Source organism: Saccostrea cucullata, unplaced genomic scaffold (genome assembly GCF_032062105.1).
Source record: "Saccostrea cucullata isolate Sc308-1 unplaced genomic scaffold, CSIRO_AGI_Scuc_v1 ctg75, whole genome shotgun sequence".
Classification (NCBI taxonomy): Eukaryota; Metazoa; Mollusca; class Bivalvia; order Ostreida; family Ostreidae; genus Saccostrea; species Saccostrea cuccullata.
The window spans coordinates 681,731-698,728 of record NW_026940114.1 but is presented as its reverse complement, the minus strand read 5'-3'; the positions used below and the strand labels follow the sequence as shown (position 1 = coordinate 698,728).

The 16,998-nt window shown below is 33.8% G+C and overlaps 1 protein-coding gene and 2 long non-coding RNA genes across 3 annotated transcripts in view; all 3 read right to left on the bottom strand.

Annotated features, from left to right (window-relative positions):
• LOC134254833 (uncharacterized) overlaps positions 1 to 16,998 on the bottom strand; it is a 255,399-nt gene that overhangs the window by 14,305 nt on the left and 224,096 nt on the right. The gene's annotated exons all lie outside the window — the stretch shown is intronic.
• Positions 568 to 1,753, bottom strand: LOC134254832 (uncharacterized). Its single transcript, XR_009989389.1, has 2 exons — positions 1,718 to 1,753; positions 568 to 1,485 (listed from the first exon to the last, which is right to left on the bottom strand). It is a non-coding gene; the product is annotated as an uncharacterized LOC134254832 (long non-coding RNA).
• On the bottom strand, positions 1,781 to 16,262 carry LOC134254830 (carboxypeptidase E-like). Its single transcript, XM_062737370.1, has 9 exons — positions 15,899 to 16,262; positions 14,114 to 14,319; positions 10,049 to 10,207; positions 7,007 to 7,176; positions 4,968 to 5,110; positions 4,540 to 4,679; positions 3,974 to 4,088; positions 3,442 to 3,695; positions 1,781 to 3,106 (listed from the first exon to the last, which is right to left on the bottom strand). Exons 1-9 carry the CDS (start codon positions 16,134 to 16,136, stop codon positions 3,020 to 3,022), a joined length of 1,512 nt encoding a protein of 503 aa, XP_062593354.1. The 5' UTR covers positions 16,137 to 16,262; the 3' UTR covers positions 1,781 to 3,019.

Here is a 16,998-nt window from a genome sequence, read left to right as displayed (position 1 = left end):
AATCATTATTTAACTTGGCTGGTACAATCTTGAAAGCAGCTCACAGATAAGTTTCAAGTGAGCTTTACTAATCTAAAAGCATTTGTCTGTGTGTTGTTTGTAAACTTTTCATACTGTGAACTCCTCCTCCAGAAATATTTCATTTTATAGTGTAGATCCACATTTATTCAAATCATGGATCCCTGGAGGTAGGATAAGTCCACATTGAGCAGTTTTACCTAGAAATACTTAGGAAAAATCTTCCCAAGAACAGCAAAACCATGAATTCTTACGGAATCAAAAATCTTCCCCAACATTACTTACTATTGGAAATGTTCAGCAAAACCATACAGAGAAATGATATCAGGGAAATATAGTATTGAATGCAGAAAAATTGGTACTGAAAGTCATTGTTGGCCTCTCTGGTTGCCCCCCCCCCCCCCCTTTCAAAAACGATGCTAGGTGGCTGCAGGTGGTGTAGATAAAAGTTCAAATATTGTTCAACAAGGATAGGGGTCGACCACAGAAATGCAACTTTTGAATAAGAATACACAGGAAAAAATATTAAATATATCAATGTAAAACTCAGAAATTGCACAAAATTTATTTCATCACAGGAATCACAAACAGGATTTCGTATTTTTTAGGTGGGCTCAGTAAAAAAGAATAGCCTTAAAAAATGTAATGACCTGTATAGAGGAATCAGATTAAATAATCATTTGTATCGTATATAAACTTATTTGTGACAATACATTAAAAATAAACTTCATGTATAATAAAATCAGATCATACCCTCCAAACATTAAAATATAGTAAACCCTCAAAAACATAACATGTATATGATTTTTTTTTTTGTTTTTGTAAAGCATTTGTGACTTGTGGGTGTATCACTTTTGGTCAATATTTTTTGTAATTGTGGTAAACTGCAATGGTATTCAGTGAGAGAGGAAAATCACTGATTTCAGTAACACACATGATCAAAAATGATACAACCACATCAAGAGCAGGACCTTTCAGATAACAACAACAAATATATTAACAACAAAAAAGGATTTCTATCTCAGTCAAATACTGTATAGCGGGTTTCTTTAGTGGGTATAAAATTTGGCATTTTGCTTGCTCATAGGAATGTCAATAATTTTGGCAGAATTTTTTTTTGCAGAGTTCTAAAACAATGCAAAAGGGAAGAAGTTCATCTTCTAGCCGACTTTCAGACTGTTTAATTATGTTTGGATACAGATTTACATACTAAGAGTTTGAGTAAAAATCAATACCAAAGGAGAGATAATGTTTAACAGTGACTGATCTATGATATTTTCTTGAATTCAGTACTTAGTCTTATACACAAGGAAGCAATTTTACAATTAAAATTTTAGTGGGCTACAGTAAATATGCTTATAGCAAACACGCTAATAATGAATTGACATTCCCTGTGGGTTTTAAAAGATAATATGAAGTTAACAGATATAATGTATCACATTTATAACAAAGCATAGCCATCTGTACCTAGCACGTTCAGTCATTATGTTAAGAGTGTTTCACTGTACTATAAAACTGCTAAAATAGAGATAATGTTTAACAGTCCGCTAAAAAATTCCGCTACATACACAAGTTTTACTTAAAATTTACTGGTAGGTAATGGTTATAGAGTTAATGACATTCCCTGTGGGTTTTAAAAGATACTGGAAGTTAAGGGATATAATGTATCACATTTATAACAAAGCATAGCCATCTGTACCTAGCACGTCATTATAAGAGTGTTTCACTGTACTATAAAGAAAATAACTGCGTAAAAAATTAACAATCAAAACACAATATTAAGACATAAGTACAAAAGTTTTTGTATGCCATACATTAAATTTTCTAATTTGAAAAAAAAGTTACCAATCATTCAATTATGAAAAAAGAAAACAGTGTCATTGGTCCCTCATTATTATCATCTCGAATATTAACAAATACCTAAAGTATAAGAAACACATCTGCAAAATTCTTAAAAGGTGGAGGTACATGTATCAAGACCAAAATATACAACCCTGAGGATGTACATGTATTGCACTACAGCATTGCAAGACACAAATATCAGACTTTGATCATTTTCACTTAATAACAAGGAAGTAAACTAACCGTTGATGAGTTTTTTTACATGCTGTAAATTTTACTCAAGTTTTAATGTATATCATTAATTTATTCAGAAATATTGTGTTGAATTTCATAACAGAATAAGGCTTAATACCTGTTTATCATAATGCCAAACAGATTAATCATACAGATTTTACAAATTCATACGTTTTATAGCAGATTACTGGTAATCAAGTACATGTATGGAAAATTTATCTTCTATTTGTTCATTTTCAACCTACAATGAATTTTGTAATGTGCCTATCAACACAGTTTTCCATTTGTAAACTTGCTAAATTCTTATCTGATGTTTGACCTTTCATCACAGAATTAGATGAAAGTTATTAGATAATGAAGCCCATATTTTTTTGGTACTAAAAATGATGATATTTGAAACCTTGATCAACATAATCTGGAAAATCTCTCAAACTTGAGAGGAAAATCTGCATTTCATACATACAACTCCTTTAAGTATTCAAAAGCAGGTTTTTTCTAAAGCTTCAAATTTAGTTTATGAAATTTGTTAGTTAAACACGAACTTTAACTTGGTAAAATTTACAGCAGTAAAAATAATGCATTATACATTAGTTTTTTTGTAAATACTGTTGTATCAATGAATAACAAATCCCTCAACTTGTCATACAACTAGGATTAAATTTTGCTAACCTTGTTAAGAAAATATGTAATTGTATAAAAATATGATTTCTGTCGTACAAAAATTACATTGATTCATCATAAAATGTTTTATCATTTTGAAACTGAGAATAATTCCTGACGTGTTAATTCAGGGTTAGTGATAAGGAGATCTTTTTACAATTTTTTTTTTTTTACAAATTTACTTTTTTGGGGGGGAGTGTTTAATATGAGTGAATGCTACTTATACTACCACCGTAACCAATAAGGAGATTGCTGACTGATAACATTAATTCCCAATGACTGGTCTTAAGATCCTCTTCAGGTAGTCATACAGCTGGTAATCATTGGTGTTGTACACATAGTCACCATATAACTGAAAGGCAGAAAGTCAAACTTAATAAAACATTCTTCTTCATATCAAGAAGATTAAACAACAATTTAACTTTTCTGAACAGGCAAGATTAAAAATACAAGAAATCACAATTAGCCAAGTAAATCTGTAATGAAATACTCAAGATTAGCCATTAAAGTCATTCTGTAATGAAATACTCAAGATTTAGCCATTAAGTAAGTCTTTAATGAAATACTGCAACGACAAACCAGTCAAAATACTTACGCACTGCTAAAATGAATCAGAATCTTTGTGAATAACCTGTGGAAAAAATAAACACTGTAAAATAATTTCATGTTGAAGAATTGTGACCTCACCCTATCATAGAGAGAGTCCTGGAGTTTTTGCTCCATCCTGCTGTCCAAGTCTAACTGTCTGCTGGAAACACATTCGCTTTGTCTCTCCGGCTGTTTACTGGAGGTGGGTGTCAGGTTAAAATCCACCACCTGAGCCTCCTCCATGTGTTTATTTGACACAGTAACACAGCGCTCCTCAGGATAATAGCCATCAGCAACAACTCGGATTCTGTAGTCTCCATTCATGAGTAAGCGATAGTAGTCACCCAGCTTTCCTACAATGAACAATATATATTACACTTCCAAAACAAATTAAATGTAAGTAAATAAATTGACTTTCAAAATTATGTATTACAATTTGGATGTGCGAAATGCAGCAGAAAAAAAATTGTCACCTTACATAATGTACACACAATTTTTTTAACCATCTTACGTTTAAAGCTTCCATACACATCAGATGTTATTTTTATTATTTTGAATTGTTGATATGACAAGGAATACAAGGAGAATGTGAACAGCCTAAGTACTGGTAATTGTGAACCCTGTATCCTACCTGAGAGGACATCATGCTTTATTGGTGACCCCGATGTCATATTTATCACCTTGATGGTAGCTTTAGGAATCTTTTTCCCACTGGACTCAACCACACCCTTGATACCAATATGTGCCTGTTTCAAGAAGTAAAAGATATTAACATAATCAACTTTTATACTAATCATAAATATGTATTGTCTCTGTTAATCACTTTTTATGCATGGGAACTTTATATTCATGTAATTATGCAAGAAAGTGTGCTTGCAAAAATATAATTCTTGTGTATATAAGAATTTCTTAAGATTATATAGAACAATAATCACAATTCTTGAAAATTTTGTATTGCTAATAAGAAGGAAATGTCTATCTTGCGAAAATGAGGTTTTGCAAAACTTAAGTGATGTACAGTAGTCAAATAATTCATGTTGTTTTATTTTCTCAAAAAAAAACCAAACTATTTGATGTTTGGGGACAATTTGTGTTAAACAAAGCTGAACATGTGGTTGCAACATATATGTGGATATATAGTTTTAAATTATCAATAACTTTTTGCATTGTACAAGACTTAATGTATGACAGTGACACCTGGAACATGTAATTGATGAGGGCTTCTCTGTTGTCCTCCCAGTACTTCTTCTCCTCCTCAGGGTACGGGAATTTGTCACAGCCCAGTTCCAGTGTGATCTCAAAGCAGTTTGTGGCCAGGTAATTAAAATCTTGCATTCCTATGATAAGAACAGCTTTGATAAGTTTACATACGTTCATCGATCAACGTTCATCAACCTATTGAAGGGAAAGATGATTGCAAGAGAGGTTAATTCATAGCTGGGGATATAATGCATGGGAAAGTTATGGAATGGTTACAAACAATAACATACTCTTAATATTAATCAATAACCCTTTCCCTCAAATAAATTTTCTCAATATTTTTTCCTTTTGATTTTCAATAAATGAGCAACCCCAATGAACCTGATTGTAGTGACAACAAAATACTGTTCTTATGTGTAACATACCACCAGAAACAGAGTACCACTTTGCTCCATTGGTAATTCCATCCTTAAATTCAGGCAGATCTTGGTCACCTGACATGTCACATGGTGTTCGCATTGGATCTGCCATAGATGGGTGGAACTTTGAGTAAGATTTTGCCAAATATCTACAAAAACATATGATAAAAACCAAAGGCCTCATACTTTGTCAGGTACAATTAAGATGCAAAGTAAAAAGATATTAGTGCAAAAGAATTTAAGATATTAAAATAATTGATAGTTGACAAACAAATAGAGGATATGATTCACAGTGGGAATAAATCAACACATAATAGAAAGATAAATTAACATGATAAAACACTACATAGGCAAGGCATAACAAAATAAAACGTATAAAGCTATTGAATAACTAGACCTTCCTCCATAACTTTCTCAAATTATATTTTTTTTCATTCAAATTCAAAGATTATTTAGGGCTATTCCAGAAAAATTGTATGGGAGGGTTGGACGGCACTTCATTTTTTTTGTATGGGTAATGGGGACTGGAGCAATTAAATTTGCGTGGGTGGTTGTCCTCATCCGATATATTTTTAGATGGGTGGTTGCACTTACCCTCACAAATAATCAACTGCAAAGAACTTCCTTCCTTTCATTTTGTATAAGCCAGTAAATATTGATATTTATTTTAAAAAAAAAAAAACGTCCTAAACAGTTGAGAAGTGTGTTTACATTGAAAGTGAAAGTAGAATCAAACAAACCAGAAACAAGGGTAGAAAATTATACAAGAGGCCCATGGGCCACATCGCTCACCTGAGAAGCTTTGACCATTCTGTTCTTTACCAGATTATCCCCTTGTAAAACATATTGTGACCCCACCCTACCCCACTAATCATAATTCAGACAATTTGAAATCTACACTACCCCAGGATGCTTCCACATAAGTTTCAGCTTTTCTGGCCCAGTGGTTCTTGAGAAGAAGATTTTTAAAGATTTTTCCTATATATTTCTATGTAAAACTTTGATTCCCCATTTTGGCCCCGCCCAACCCCCGGGGGTCATGATTCGAACAATTTAGAATCTACACTACCCCAGGATGCTTCCACATAAGTTTCAGCTTTTCTAGCCCAGTGGTTCTTGAGAAGAAGATTTTTAAAGATTTTTCCTATATATTTCTATGTAAAACTTTGATTCCCCATTTTGGCCCCGCCCAACCCCCGAGGGTCACGATTTGAACAATTTAGAATCTACACTACCCCAGGATGCTTCCACATAAGTTTCAGCTTTTCTGACCCAGTGGTTCTTGAGAAGAAGATTTTTAAAGATTTTTCCTATATATTTCTATGTAAAACTTTGATTCCCTATTGTGGCCCCGCCCTACCCCCCAGGTCATGACATGTACAAAATCTATACTACCCCAGGATGCTTTCATATAAGTTTCAGCTTTTCTGGCCTAGTGGTTCTTGAGAAGAAGATTTTTTAATGACCCGACCCTATTTTTGTACTTTCTTGATTATCTCCCCTTGGAAGGGGTCTTGGCCCTTGATTTTAACAATTTTAATTTCCCTTCTCCCAAGGATGCTATGTACCAAGTTTGGTTAAAATTGGCCCAGTGGTACTTGAGAAGAAGTTGAAAATGTGAAAAGTTTACAGACGGACAGACAGACAGACAGACGGACGGACAACGGGTGATCAGAAAAGCTCACTTGAGCTTTCAGCTCAGGTGAGCTAAAAAGTATTTTAAATTTAGACGGGTGGTTGTATTAAAAGTATTTCTAATTTGATGGGCGGTGGGGGAGAAAGCAATTAAAAATGTATGGGTGGTGGGGTGCCTTCCAACCCCCCCCCCCCCCCATACATTTTTTTCTGGAATAGCCCTTAGTAGAGACTTTTCTTAATACAAAAATGCAAGAGAAATAACATAATTAAGGCTTTTAGTCTGCTAATTTGTATGACAGCAGTGAGTGAGCATTGAAGGAGTTGATTATATTCCTTTACCCTCCCTAATTTTATCAGACTTAAACAACAATTAAACTGGACCATGCCCATCAGCTGGCTAGAATTACCTGAAGAGAACATCATCAGGAGAGGCTGAGTACTGTGAGGTCTTGCTGTAATCACGAGATTCATCATACGGGTAATTGGCCACCAAGTCCCCTCCATGGAGGTTTGAGGATAACACAAATGGAATAGAATATAACCACTTAATGACTGCTCTTGTCTCTGGGGCAAGATGCTGCAATATGAGAGTGAGCTTTATGGTAGAAGTATATATTATTACACAAATATAGCATATTATTACATTTATATTAAATATATTGATTACATTTTATAATAAATAGATTGCATATTAATTATTATAAATTTAGTTTTAATGTCTCTGAGATTGAAAGAAAATGAGGCATACTGTATGTGTCCTTAAAAAAGCAGGATTCATATTTTAGTGGCTTTGGTGCAGACATCGATGCACTAATTCATGAATGCCACTAAGAAATCATTTATATATAGAATACACTGCACGGTAATGTGTAGCACTAATTCATGATTACACCAATATCTCTATACCCAGTGATTGCGCTAAAATTTGAATACGCAAATTTATTTATCTATAGAAGATTAAAATTTTAAAATTCTTTATAAAAATACTCTATATTTAGTAACCACAACAGCACTGATCATCAAAATGAATGAGGCCATCAGCCACAATGCTCACATTAGTAACTATAGCCATTTTTATTTTTCACTTACTATTTCATATACTTATATTTACATTCGCTGTGTTTTTCTAGTAAGCCAACTATGAAATTGATTTGAAAACCATTTTTGTGTATACTCACGCGTAGAAGTATACACGGTGAAACGTGAATTAACATGATGTCACAATGAGGCTGCAGCGACGTTAGTAAATATGCAACGATATAGGGCAGCAAGAAATTCAAATATTTAGCATATTTTAGTTGCTTCCAAACATGTAAAATGTAAATACAAGAGGCCCACGGGCCTTATAGGTCACCTGAGTATTGTGTAACAACTTACAAACAATTAAATTTGGTTCATGTTTAAACCGGAGGCCATGAAATTCACAATTTACAATTTTGAAAGAGGCACCATTGCTTATCATAATTATAAACTTAGCATGCTTACTCTATTAATTAATACCCAGAGGTTGATGAGAGTAACAAAGCGAAAATGCACTTTCACTTTATATAGTTTTGCATGATAATTTTATCATAAAATGGTTGATTAATACCAAAGAGCAGATTTCAAAGCATTAATTTATTTTCAGGCTATGTAACCCCCCCCCCCCACCTTTGACACTGGGGGCATTAAAAACCACTTTGCAAGATGCACCTTTCTTCATCATAAATATATATATACTTGCATTGGCTTAAAACCCAGAAGCAAAGAAAAATATTTACAAAGAATAAATGTAACTATATAATCAATAGAGCCCCGACTTAACACCAGAACCCCTGACCCTGGGGCCATAAAATTCACAATTTTGGAAGAGGCACTCTTGCTCATCATAACTATGTGCTTAGTTAGTTAATCTAATACCCAGGAGCAGAGAAGAAGATTTTCAAAGAAATAATGCATTTTCACTATATAATCTATAGAGCCCCGCCCTAACACAGAACCCCTGACCCTGGGGCCATAAAATTCACAAATCTGGAAGAGGCACTCTTGCTCATCATAACTATGTGCTTAATTTGTTTATTAAATACCCAGGAGCAGAGAAGAAGATTTTCAAAGAAATAATGCATTTTCACTATATAATCTATAGAGCCCCGCCCTAACACCAGAACCCCTGACCCTGGGGCCATAAAGTTCACAAATCTGGAAGAGGCACTCTTGCTTATCATAACTATGTGCTTAGTTAGTGTATTTAATACCCAGGAGCAGAGAAGAAGATTTTCAAAGAAATAATGCATTTTCACTATATTATCTATAGAGTCCCACCCTAGCACTAGAACCCCTGACCCTGGGGCCATGAATTTCACAATTTTGGTAGAGGACTCAATGCTCATTACAATCATGCCAATAGTTTGCCTGCTTGATGTCCAGGAGTAAAGAAGAAGATTTTTAAAGATTTCATTAATTTTAGTGGTTTTGGCCCCACCCCTCAGGCCCCAGGGGGGCGGGGACCATGAAATTCACAATTTTTGTTCCCCTATCACCCATAGATGCTGTATACCAAATTTGGTTGAAATTGGTTCAGTGGTTTCAGAGTAGAAGCTGAAAATGTTCAAATGTTACGACGGACGAAAACGGATAGCAATAGGTCACCTGAGTTACTCAGGTGACCTAATAAGGAATGTTTTTCAGTTTAGTGTGAATTATTGGTGTGTGAATCACACAGACTTGCACGTAGTCATATTTTTCATGAAGCGCTAGCGCGCTTCATGAAATATGCCTACGTGACAAGTCTGTGTGATTCACACAATAACTCACACAAAACTGAAAAACATTCCTTAAATATATTCCATTGTAAAACTTTGATCACCATGTGGCCCTAATCTAAACTTGGGTCATGATTTGAACAATTTAGAATCTACTCATCATCAGGAACTGCGGAAGCTTCCCTAAAAGTTTCATTTTTTTCTGGACCAGTGGTTCCTGAGAAGAGATTTTTTAATTACCAAACCCTAATTCTGCATTTTCTACATCATACTGTAAACCAACTTTTATTTGCAACTACTTTATTTCACGATTTATCAGGGTTAAACTAGTTCGCGACGATTAATTTTCGCGATCAAGCTTTTTTGGATCTGTTGTTAATAGACACAGAGACTTTAAGGAGCTGTTTGCAGCGAGAAATATTCGTGATGCTGAGACTCTTGCGAACTTCATGAAAATTTCTCACATGCAAATAAAAGTTGGTTTACAGTATTCCATTGGAAGCTGGTTTGTCCAGTATTTGAATAATTAAGAATATTCTTTACACAAGGATGCCAATTTGTGTGGTTCTTGAGAAGGTCAAAAATGTGAAAAGTTTACAGTGAGCTAAAAATTCATTCATAAATAAATTAAGTATTTAATCTACCATAGTCTTTTCAGTTTCCTTGAATAATGCCTCACTAAATCAGACAAAAACAAACAATACTTACTGGTGTACTAAGAGCTTTGTTCAGTGTCATAATGTGATTGTTCAGTCCATCCTTCAGTTTCTCATATTTGTATTCTAACTTGTCCACTTCAGGAAAGTTTCTGTTCAAATCTACATTGTTTGCATTAGCTCTACCATCCAACCATGGCTTCTTACCATTCTGAAGAAAACAAAAATTTCAATTTAAATTTGACAGATTCTGAAGAAATGACAAAAACACATTAAAAATTACCCATTCAAGTCTTTTAAAGTTTCCATTAAATTTAAAACTGTTAATTGGACCAAAAATTTGTCATTTTATAATACCTGATTACCGATACAAAATATTCTTAAACAAGAGGCCCATGGGCCACATCGCTCACCTGAGCACTATGGCTAGGAAAAAGTAGAAATTGGTTTATTATTGAAAAGTTTAAATCCAAAAGTAGTCCCATGACCAATCATGGCTTTGATATTCTTGAGAAGATGATTTTTAAAGAATTTTCCTATCTATAGATGTCTATGTAAAACTTTAATTGGCCATTGTGGCCCCTCCCAACCCCCAGGGGTCGTGATTTGAACAAACTTGAATCTACACTACCTGAGGATGCTTCCATACAAATATGATCAATTATAGCTTTCCTTTTCTTGAGAAGATTTTTAAAGAATTTTCGTATATATTTCTATGTAAAACTTTGGTTGGCCATTTTGTCCCCCCCCACCCCTGGGGGTCATGATTTCAACAAACTTGAATCTACACTATCTGAGGATGCTTCCATATAAATATGATTAATTATAGCTTTTCTATTCATCATTCTTGAGAAGAAGATTTCTAGAAGAATTTTCTTATATATTTCTATGTAAAACTTTGGTCGTCCATTGTGGCCCCGTCCTACCCCCAGGGGTCATGTTCAAACAAACATGAATCTACAGTACCTGGGGTTGCTTCCATATGGCTTTACTATTCTTGAGAAAAAGATTTTTAAAGAATTTTCCTATATATTTCTATGTAAAACTTTGGTTGGCGGTTTTGGCCCCACCGTACCCCTAGGGGTTATGATTTGAACAAATTTGAATGTACACTACCTGAGGATGTTTTCCCGTAAGTGTCATCTTTCCTGGCACAGTGGTTCTTGAGAAGAAGATTTTTAAAACATGCCACCAAATTTTTATTAATTCCCAATTATCTCCCCTTGAATGTGGCCCTTCATTTGAACAAACTTGAATCCCCTTCACCCAAGGATGCTTTGTGGCAAGTTTGGTTGAAATTGGCCCAGTGATTCTTGAGAAGAAGTCAAAAATGTGAAAAGTTTATAGACAGACGGGCCGACGGACTACAGACAAAATGTGATCAGAAAAGCTCACTTGAGCCTTCGGCTCAGGTGAGCTAAAAACTATATACGAGGGTTGTCCCAAAAAGTCGTAGACAATGTTTATAACTTTTTTAACATGCAACCAATACTATCCAAATTTTGCACAGGCATAATATATTCAATGTTCTCTTAATTAATTAAGGTTTTCAATCCCTAATGGGACCAAATTCTCTACCCTTAAATGTCCGTCAAGTACACAATACTCTGATATTATATTAAAGCATTTTATAGTGGAAAAGGATTGTCCACGAGAAATTTTGGAAAAATTCATTAATTAAGCAGTAGTTAATTAACAAAGATTGCATTGAAGTCTATGGGGAAGGGCATTTTTTCAAAATAAAAATTCAAATAATTTGAATATCAATAAATCCTGTGGTGGAAAGATGCATTGAAATATTAAAAATAGAATGATAATTGAAAACAATTTTTTTACCAGCTAATTTTTTTTAATTGATTTTTTTTTTATTAATTAAAAAAAGGGGAGATAACTCTTACCAAAATTCAAGGTCATGAATTAGGACACATCCCACTAGATATACTTATAGTAATAAATGGGAATTATGTCTAAAAAAAACCTGAGTGTTCAATGCCTACATATCTGTTATGTTTTCAATTTCATTGAATTTCTTCCTATTAGGGATTGAAAACCTTAGGACGATTCATATGAAGGCCAATAAGGTCTATCGGCGCACGAACAAAATTCGGAATTATTTACGCATATAACTATTACATTTGCTTTTATTTCTTTAGTAATCTGTAAAACAGTGAACTGAAATTTATATCAGTGAAACCAGAATCAAAACCTTAATAATATGTCAAAAATTCATATAAATAACATTAGAAACAGACGATTGGTGTAATGATTTTCAATGTGTTGTTGGAATTGAGTTTGAGGAAAATGATGTCGTCAAACGCATAACCGGCGCACGGAGATATAAAAAATTGTTTTGTATATGGTTTACATACATCAGAAATGAGAAAAAAATGTACAGAAGTCACATGACATACTAGATTTAAATAGAGAAGTTATTTCTAAATGGCATAAAATTCAATGCGAGTTTTTCCTCTATACCGAGAATAGTTACATCATGTAAGAAGTAGAGTACTGTTTGTTAAACGCAGACAATGGGCAACAATCTGGGCCACGAACGACGTAAAACAATGTGTATTCTCTGCTGCCTACAATGTATCGCAATCTTTCGACTAAATTTCGACTGAAATTTGAATCTCCTTAAAAAAAAGCAAACAAGAAAAACCAGACGGTTGTGAATTCAAATAAGTCCCTTCGTCAAGGGTGATCTTTCACTTAAAAAAAATATATTGAATGTTAACAGACGCTTGTTAAGCAGAAAAAAAAATCATGACGCTATAAAAAACGTAATTTATGTTTGCTTTCGTGCGCCGATGTACACTTACATGCTTTCTTCTTTTTTTCATAATTTTCTTATTAGATGTGATATCATCATGCAACTTGAAATGCATGATCCTAAAATGTTACTTTTTACTATGACAAGGAAAGAAATTTAATTTAGCAAAGAAAAACTAAACTGTTTTCCCTGCCTACGACTTTTTGGGACAACCCTCATACATTATTGAACTGCAGTGATTTTTTTTTTACTCTTTTAGGCAAATTTTATAATATTTAAAATGTCAGTGTTTCAAGTATGCACCTCATTTCCTCCTTAAAGGCTAAGCAAGACAATAAATCATAGCACATCTATTAGTAGGAATGGGTATCGCCAAAAATTTGGTATCGCAATATATCACGATTTTTGTCTCAAAATATCACGATAATATCATGATATTTTTACAAACAATTTGTACAATGATTTTAAATAAACAGTCATTAATTTTTTTTAAAAATATGGTAGAAAAACTAAATTTCACTTTTTTAAAAATTTTTATGTACATAAAATTAATCAAGTTTGGATGCTAAGATGCAAATTTTTTCAACTTTTACAACATTTTTAACTTTCTGTAATTGTAATTTGAAAGATTGAACAAATAAATGAATAATTTCTGGACTTTATAAATTATAATATGTACCTATAAATACCGGTATTCAGGTCTCTGTATCACGATATGTATCACACAATAAAAATTTGCGATATACCGGTATACCAATAGAATCGCACATCCCTATCTATTAGCTGCAATAATGTAGCCCTCTCAGATTTTTGATCTGATATTTTCTGGATATCCCCTCCCCCCAAAAAAGGGAGAGGGCTACAATATTGCAGCTACTATTGGTATATGTACCTAATATACAGTATAATGCCTATTAACCACCCCAGGTGCTTAAAAAATTGCAAAATGGGGGTGGTTATTTTGGTATTCTCTTTAATATGATATTTAATGTTATATTTTAACTTTGAAAAATCTTTTGAAAAAAAAAAAAGATACAAGGAACCACTAAAATAATTTCTATCTTTACTTAAAGTGAAGGTAATCCACCCAAGTTATGCTAAATTATTCATTTTCCACCGGGAAATTGGATAATAGACAAGTTTTATTTTCACTTTCTTCAATTTTTTGATACGATTCTAGTTGATTTTAATAACTGTACAGGGGGCCCTTATTTCCTGACAATTGAAAAATACCTGAGGGGGCGCTTTGCGGCTTATAGGGGCAGGGGTGGTTAATAGGGATTATACGGTAACTATAATTTATATTATTTACGTTTTCCTGTACTCATTTTTACAATATCAGTTTACCTTTCTTGGGCGTGAGTTAGCTAACTCCCAGCCATCAGGGTTCATGGATGGCATTATGTGTATACGGGTTTTCTGTAACAACCATGTGACCGTTTCATCCTTCTCTCTGTATCCCTGACACAGATAAACCACCAGGGCCAGCAGCACCTCCCTGCTCACCACCTCATTCCCATGCATGTTACCAACGTACTTAAATTCAGGCTTTCCTGAAAACACAATTACATCATCGCAATAATCACAAAAACTTTTTTCTGAATTAATAAAATTTTAAAGCAATAGATTTACAAGTAAAATTTCAAAGGGGCCTGGACACAGTTTCAGCCAAAAATTTTCATTTCATTTTTTATGTTTAAAAATACTTAACTGAGTTATTTCTAAAGATCATCAAAATTTTGAATTTCAGTTGTCAAGATACAAGACAGATTTAGAGCTCCAAACCTTTGTTATGTAAACAAGGCTCGTGCCATGTTTTTGTTTACATAGGTTAAACATACTGATCTGTATTCGTTCAAAGCAGATTTTTTCAATAAAGAAGTTAATTCTAAATACAATTAGGCACTTTCTAATGATTTGCTGAATCTCGTTTTGTTATAATCATGATATTATCTGAATGTAAATAAAATTAAGGCACAGGCCTTGTTTGCATTATGAAGAATTTTAAGTCTTGTATCTCCCTTGTAAATCAACAAATGATGTTCAAATTTTATCTGATCATTAGAATTGCCTTAGCTAGGAATTGTAAACATTAAAGTTGTTCAAAAAAATTTCAGTTGAAACTGTGTCCATGCCCCTTTAATAAACAGCAACACAGGGTTTTCCCTTTAATTCAAAGTAAAGGGTTAGAGATAAGTTGTAACAGGCTAGAGGCTGAGGTTTATGAACAAAATCTCTGTGGACCTAACAACAAATTTTTATTTCAAAGCAGCATTTCTGTACATTGAAGCGGTCAATTTGGCCGATAGCTGGTTCTTAGGGAAAACACTGGCAACAAAGAAGACTCTTTACATTTGCATGATTAGGCTTCTGGTTTTGTAAAATATATTCAAACTTGTTTTTTCTTCATCATGTTCAAGGCAAATGAATACTACAGTAATTCCGGTGCGTTGATTTACCCAAATGGACCCAAATGGAACCCAAATGGAACCCAAATGGACCCAAATGGAAACACAAATGGACCCAAATGGAAATCAAATGGAATATTAAACATGTATTATCGTATTTCAATACTTACTTAAAATGATGAAAATAATGAACTTACAGTTACAAATGGATTTTTAAAAAAAATTATTAATCTCTAATATTGTATTTTGAAGCATGAAGTTTTGATAGTATTCTATATATCGGCAAAATTATTTGGGGGTAGGGGCGGGGGGGGGGGGGGGGGGTTGGCATGGCCTCCTCCCCTCCCCCCTTCCTTTCCTACAGCCATAAAAATATCAAATACTTCAGTTTTGTATTCAAGTATGTTCAATACTTATTACAAATAGAATTAAATCGCATTTTCATAAATACAATTGAAGAAAATAATGTTATTAAAATATTCTCTTTTTATTTTAATTTTATTATTTTCTATATTTTAAATAAGTAAAAACTTGAGAATACGATATAATACATATATTTTATATTCCATTTGGGTCCATTTGAGTTTCCATTTGGGTCCATTTGGGTTCCATTTGGGTGACCATTTGGGTTCCATTTGGGTCCATTTGGGTAAATCGACGCACCCCAGTAATTCCTATAGAACTTGGATAAATGAAACCTCTTTTAATATCTGTGATCACATACCCACAATGTGTGTACCCGGAGTATCTGCGGTGAACTCTATAACTACAAGATCTCTTCCTTCAACCGTCTTTTCATCCAGGCTGTAAATTCGGCTGATATCTGGACATAATTTGTGGGTCTTGTTCAAAATCTTCAAAACACTGTTGTATCCATGATTCCCAAAATTAAAGTTCTTCAGTTCAAATGCCCCACAAAAGACAACCCCAAGGCCAAGAAATACAGCAGCAAATAGCCGCATGTCCCTACCCTTTTCTCTAAAATATGTCTGAGACAGATTTAACTCTACGTTACCAATAATTTATGATTAAAAATCGATTATTCGCGTCATGTTTGACGTAAACAGTTCCACAAAATTAGATAGTTCGTACATCTACGGTTCGACTTCCAGATAAAGGTGTACATCAGCTGTTTCGAGTTTATCTCACCGACTCATTCTCTAACCAGAGTTGTCTTCCGCTACGCTCACTACACTGTATGTATGTGGGAGCGTAGCGGGAACGACAACTCTGGATAGAGAATGCTTGCAGACTCTGTGGTTACAGGAAAAAATACAATAACTTCAAATGGTAAATCTATAAACTTCAATGTGACAAACAAGAGCATAAAAACATGGGAAAATACATCTTTTTTTTAGGTTCAAGTTGCATGATATCGGTATTATTTAATTCTGAGAAGAATGGATGGGATTTCTTTGATGTGTATGTAAGACACTATGCGCCACTATGGCGGCAACAAAATTTGAAAAGCTATTTTTAGCATATAGGTCATAGTAAAGATCACAAGGTCATTGATCTTGGTGTCATTTGGTATAGCTGAATTAGTGAAGTATGCTAGATATCTCCTATAGTTCAAAAGTTATGGCGAAATTAAGTTTGAAAAAGCTCTTTTTAGCATATAGGTCACAGTCAAGGTCACAAGGTAATTGACCTTATTGTCATTTGCAAAAGCTTTTAATTAGTGGAGTATGCATACCAATCTCTCACGGTTCAAAAGTTATGGCGACGGTTAAAGTTGACAACGAAAGACAGAGAGACAAACAGAAAAACAGATAAAACAGACAGACATGACAAACACATTGTAGGTCTACGCCACGATCTATC

Excerpts from the sequence above, each read along its gene's own strand:
- LOC134254830 (XM_062737370.1), bottom strand. The coding sequence starts at position 16,136 with ATGCGGCTATTTGCTGCTGTATTTCTTGGCCTTGGGGTTGTCTTTTGT. Across the intron at positions 7,177-10,048 it reads ACAAAGCTCTTAGTACACCA|CATCTTGCCCCAGAGACAAG; the intron begins GTAAGTATTGTT and ends CTCATATTGCAG. Across the intron at positions 5,111-7,006 it reads CCTGATGATGTTCTCTTCAG|ATATTTGGCAAAATCTTACT; the intron begins GTAATTCTAGCC and ends ATGTTTTTGTAG.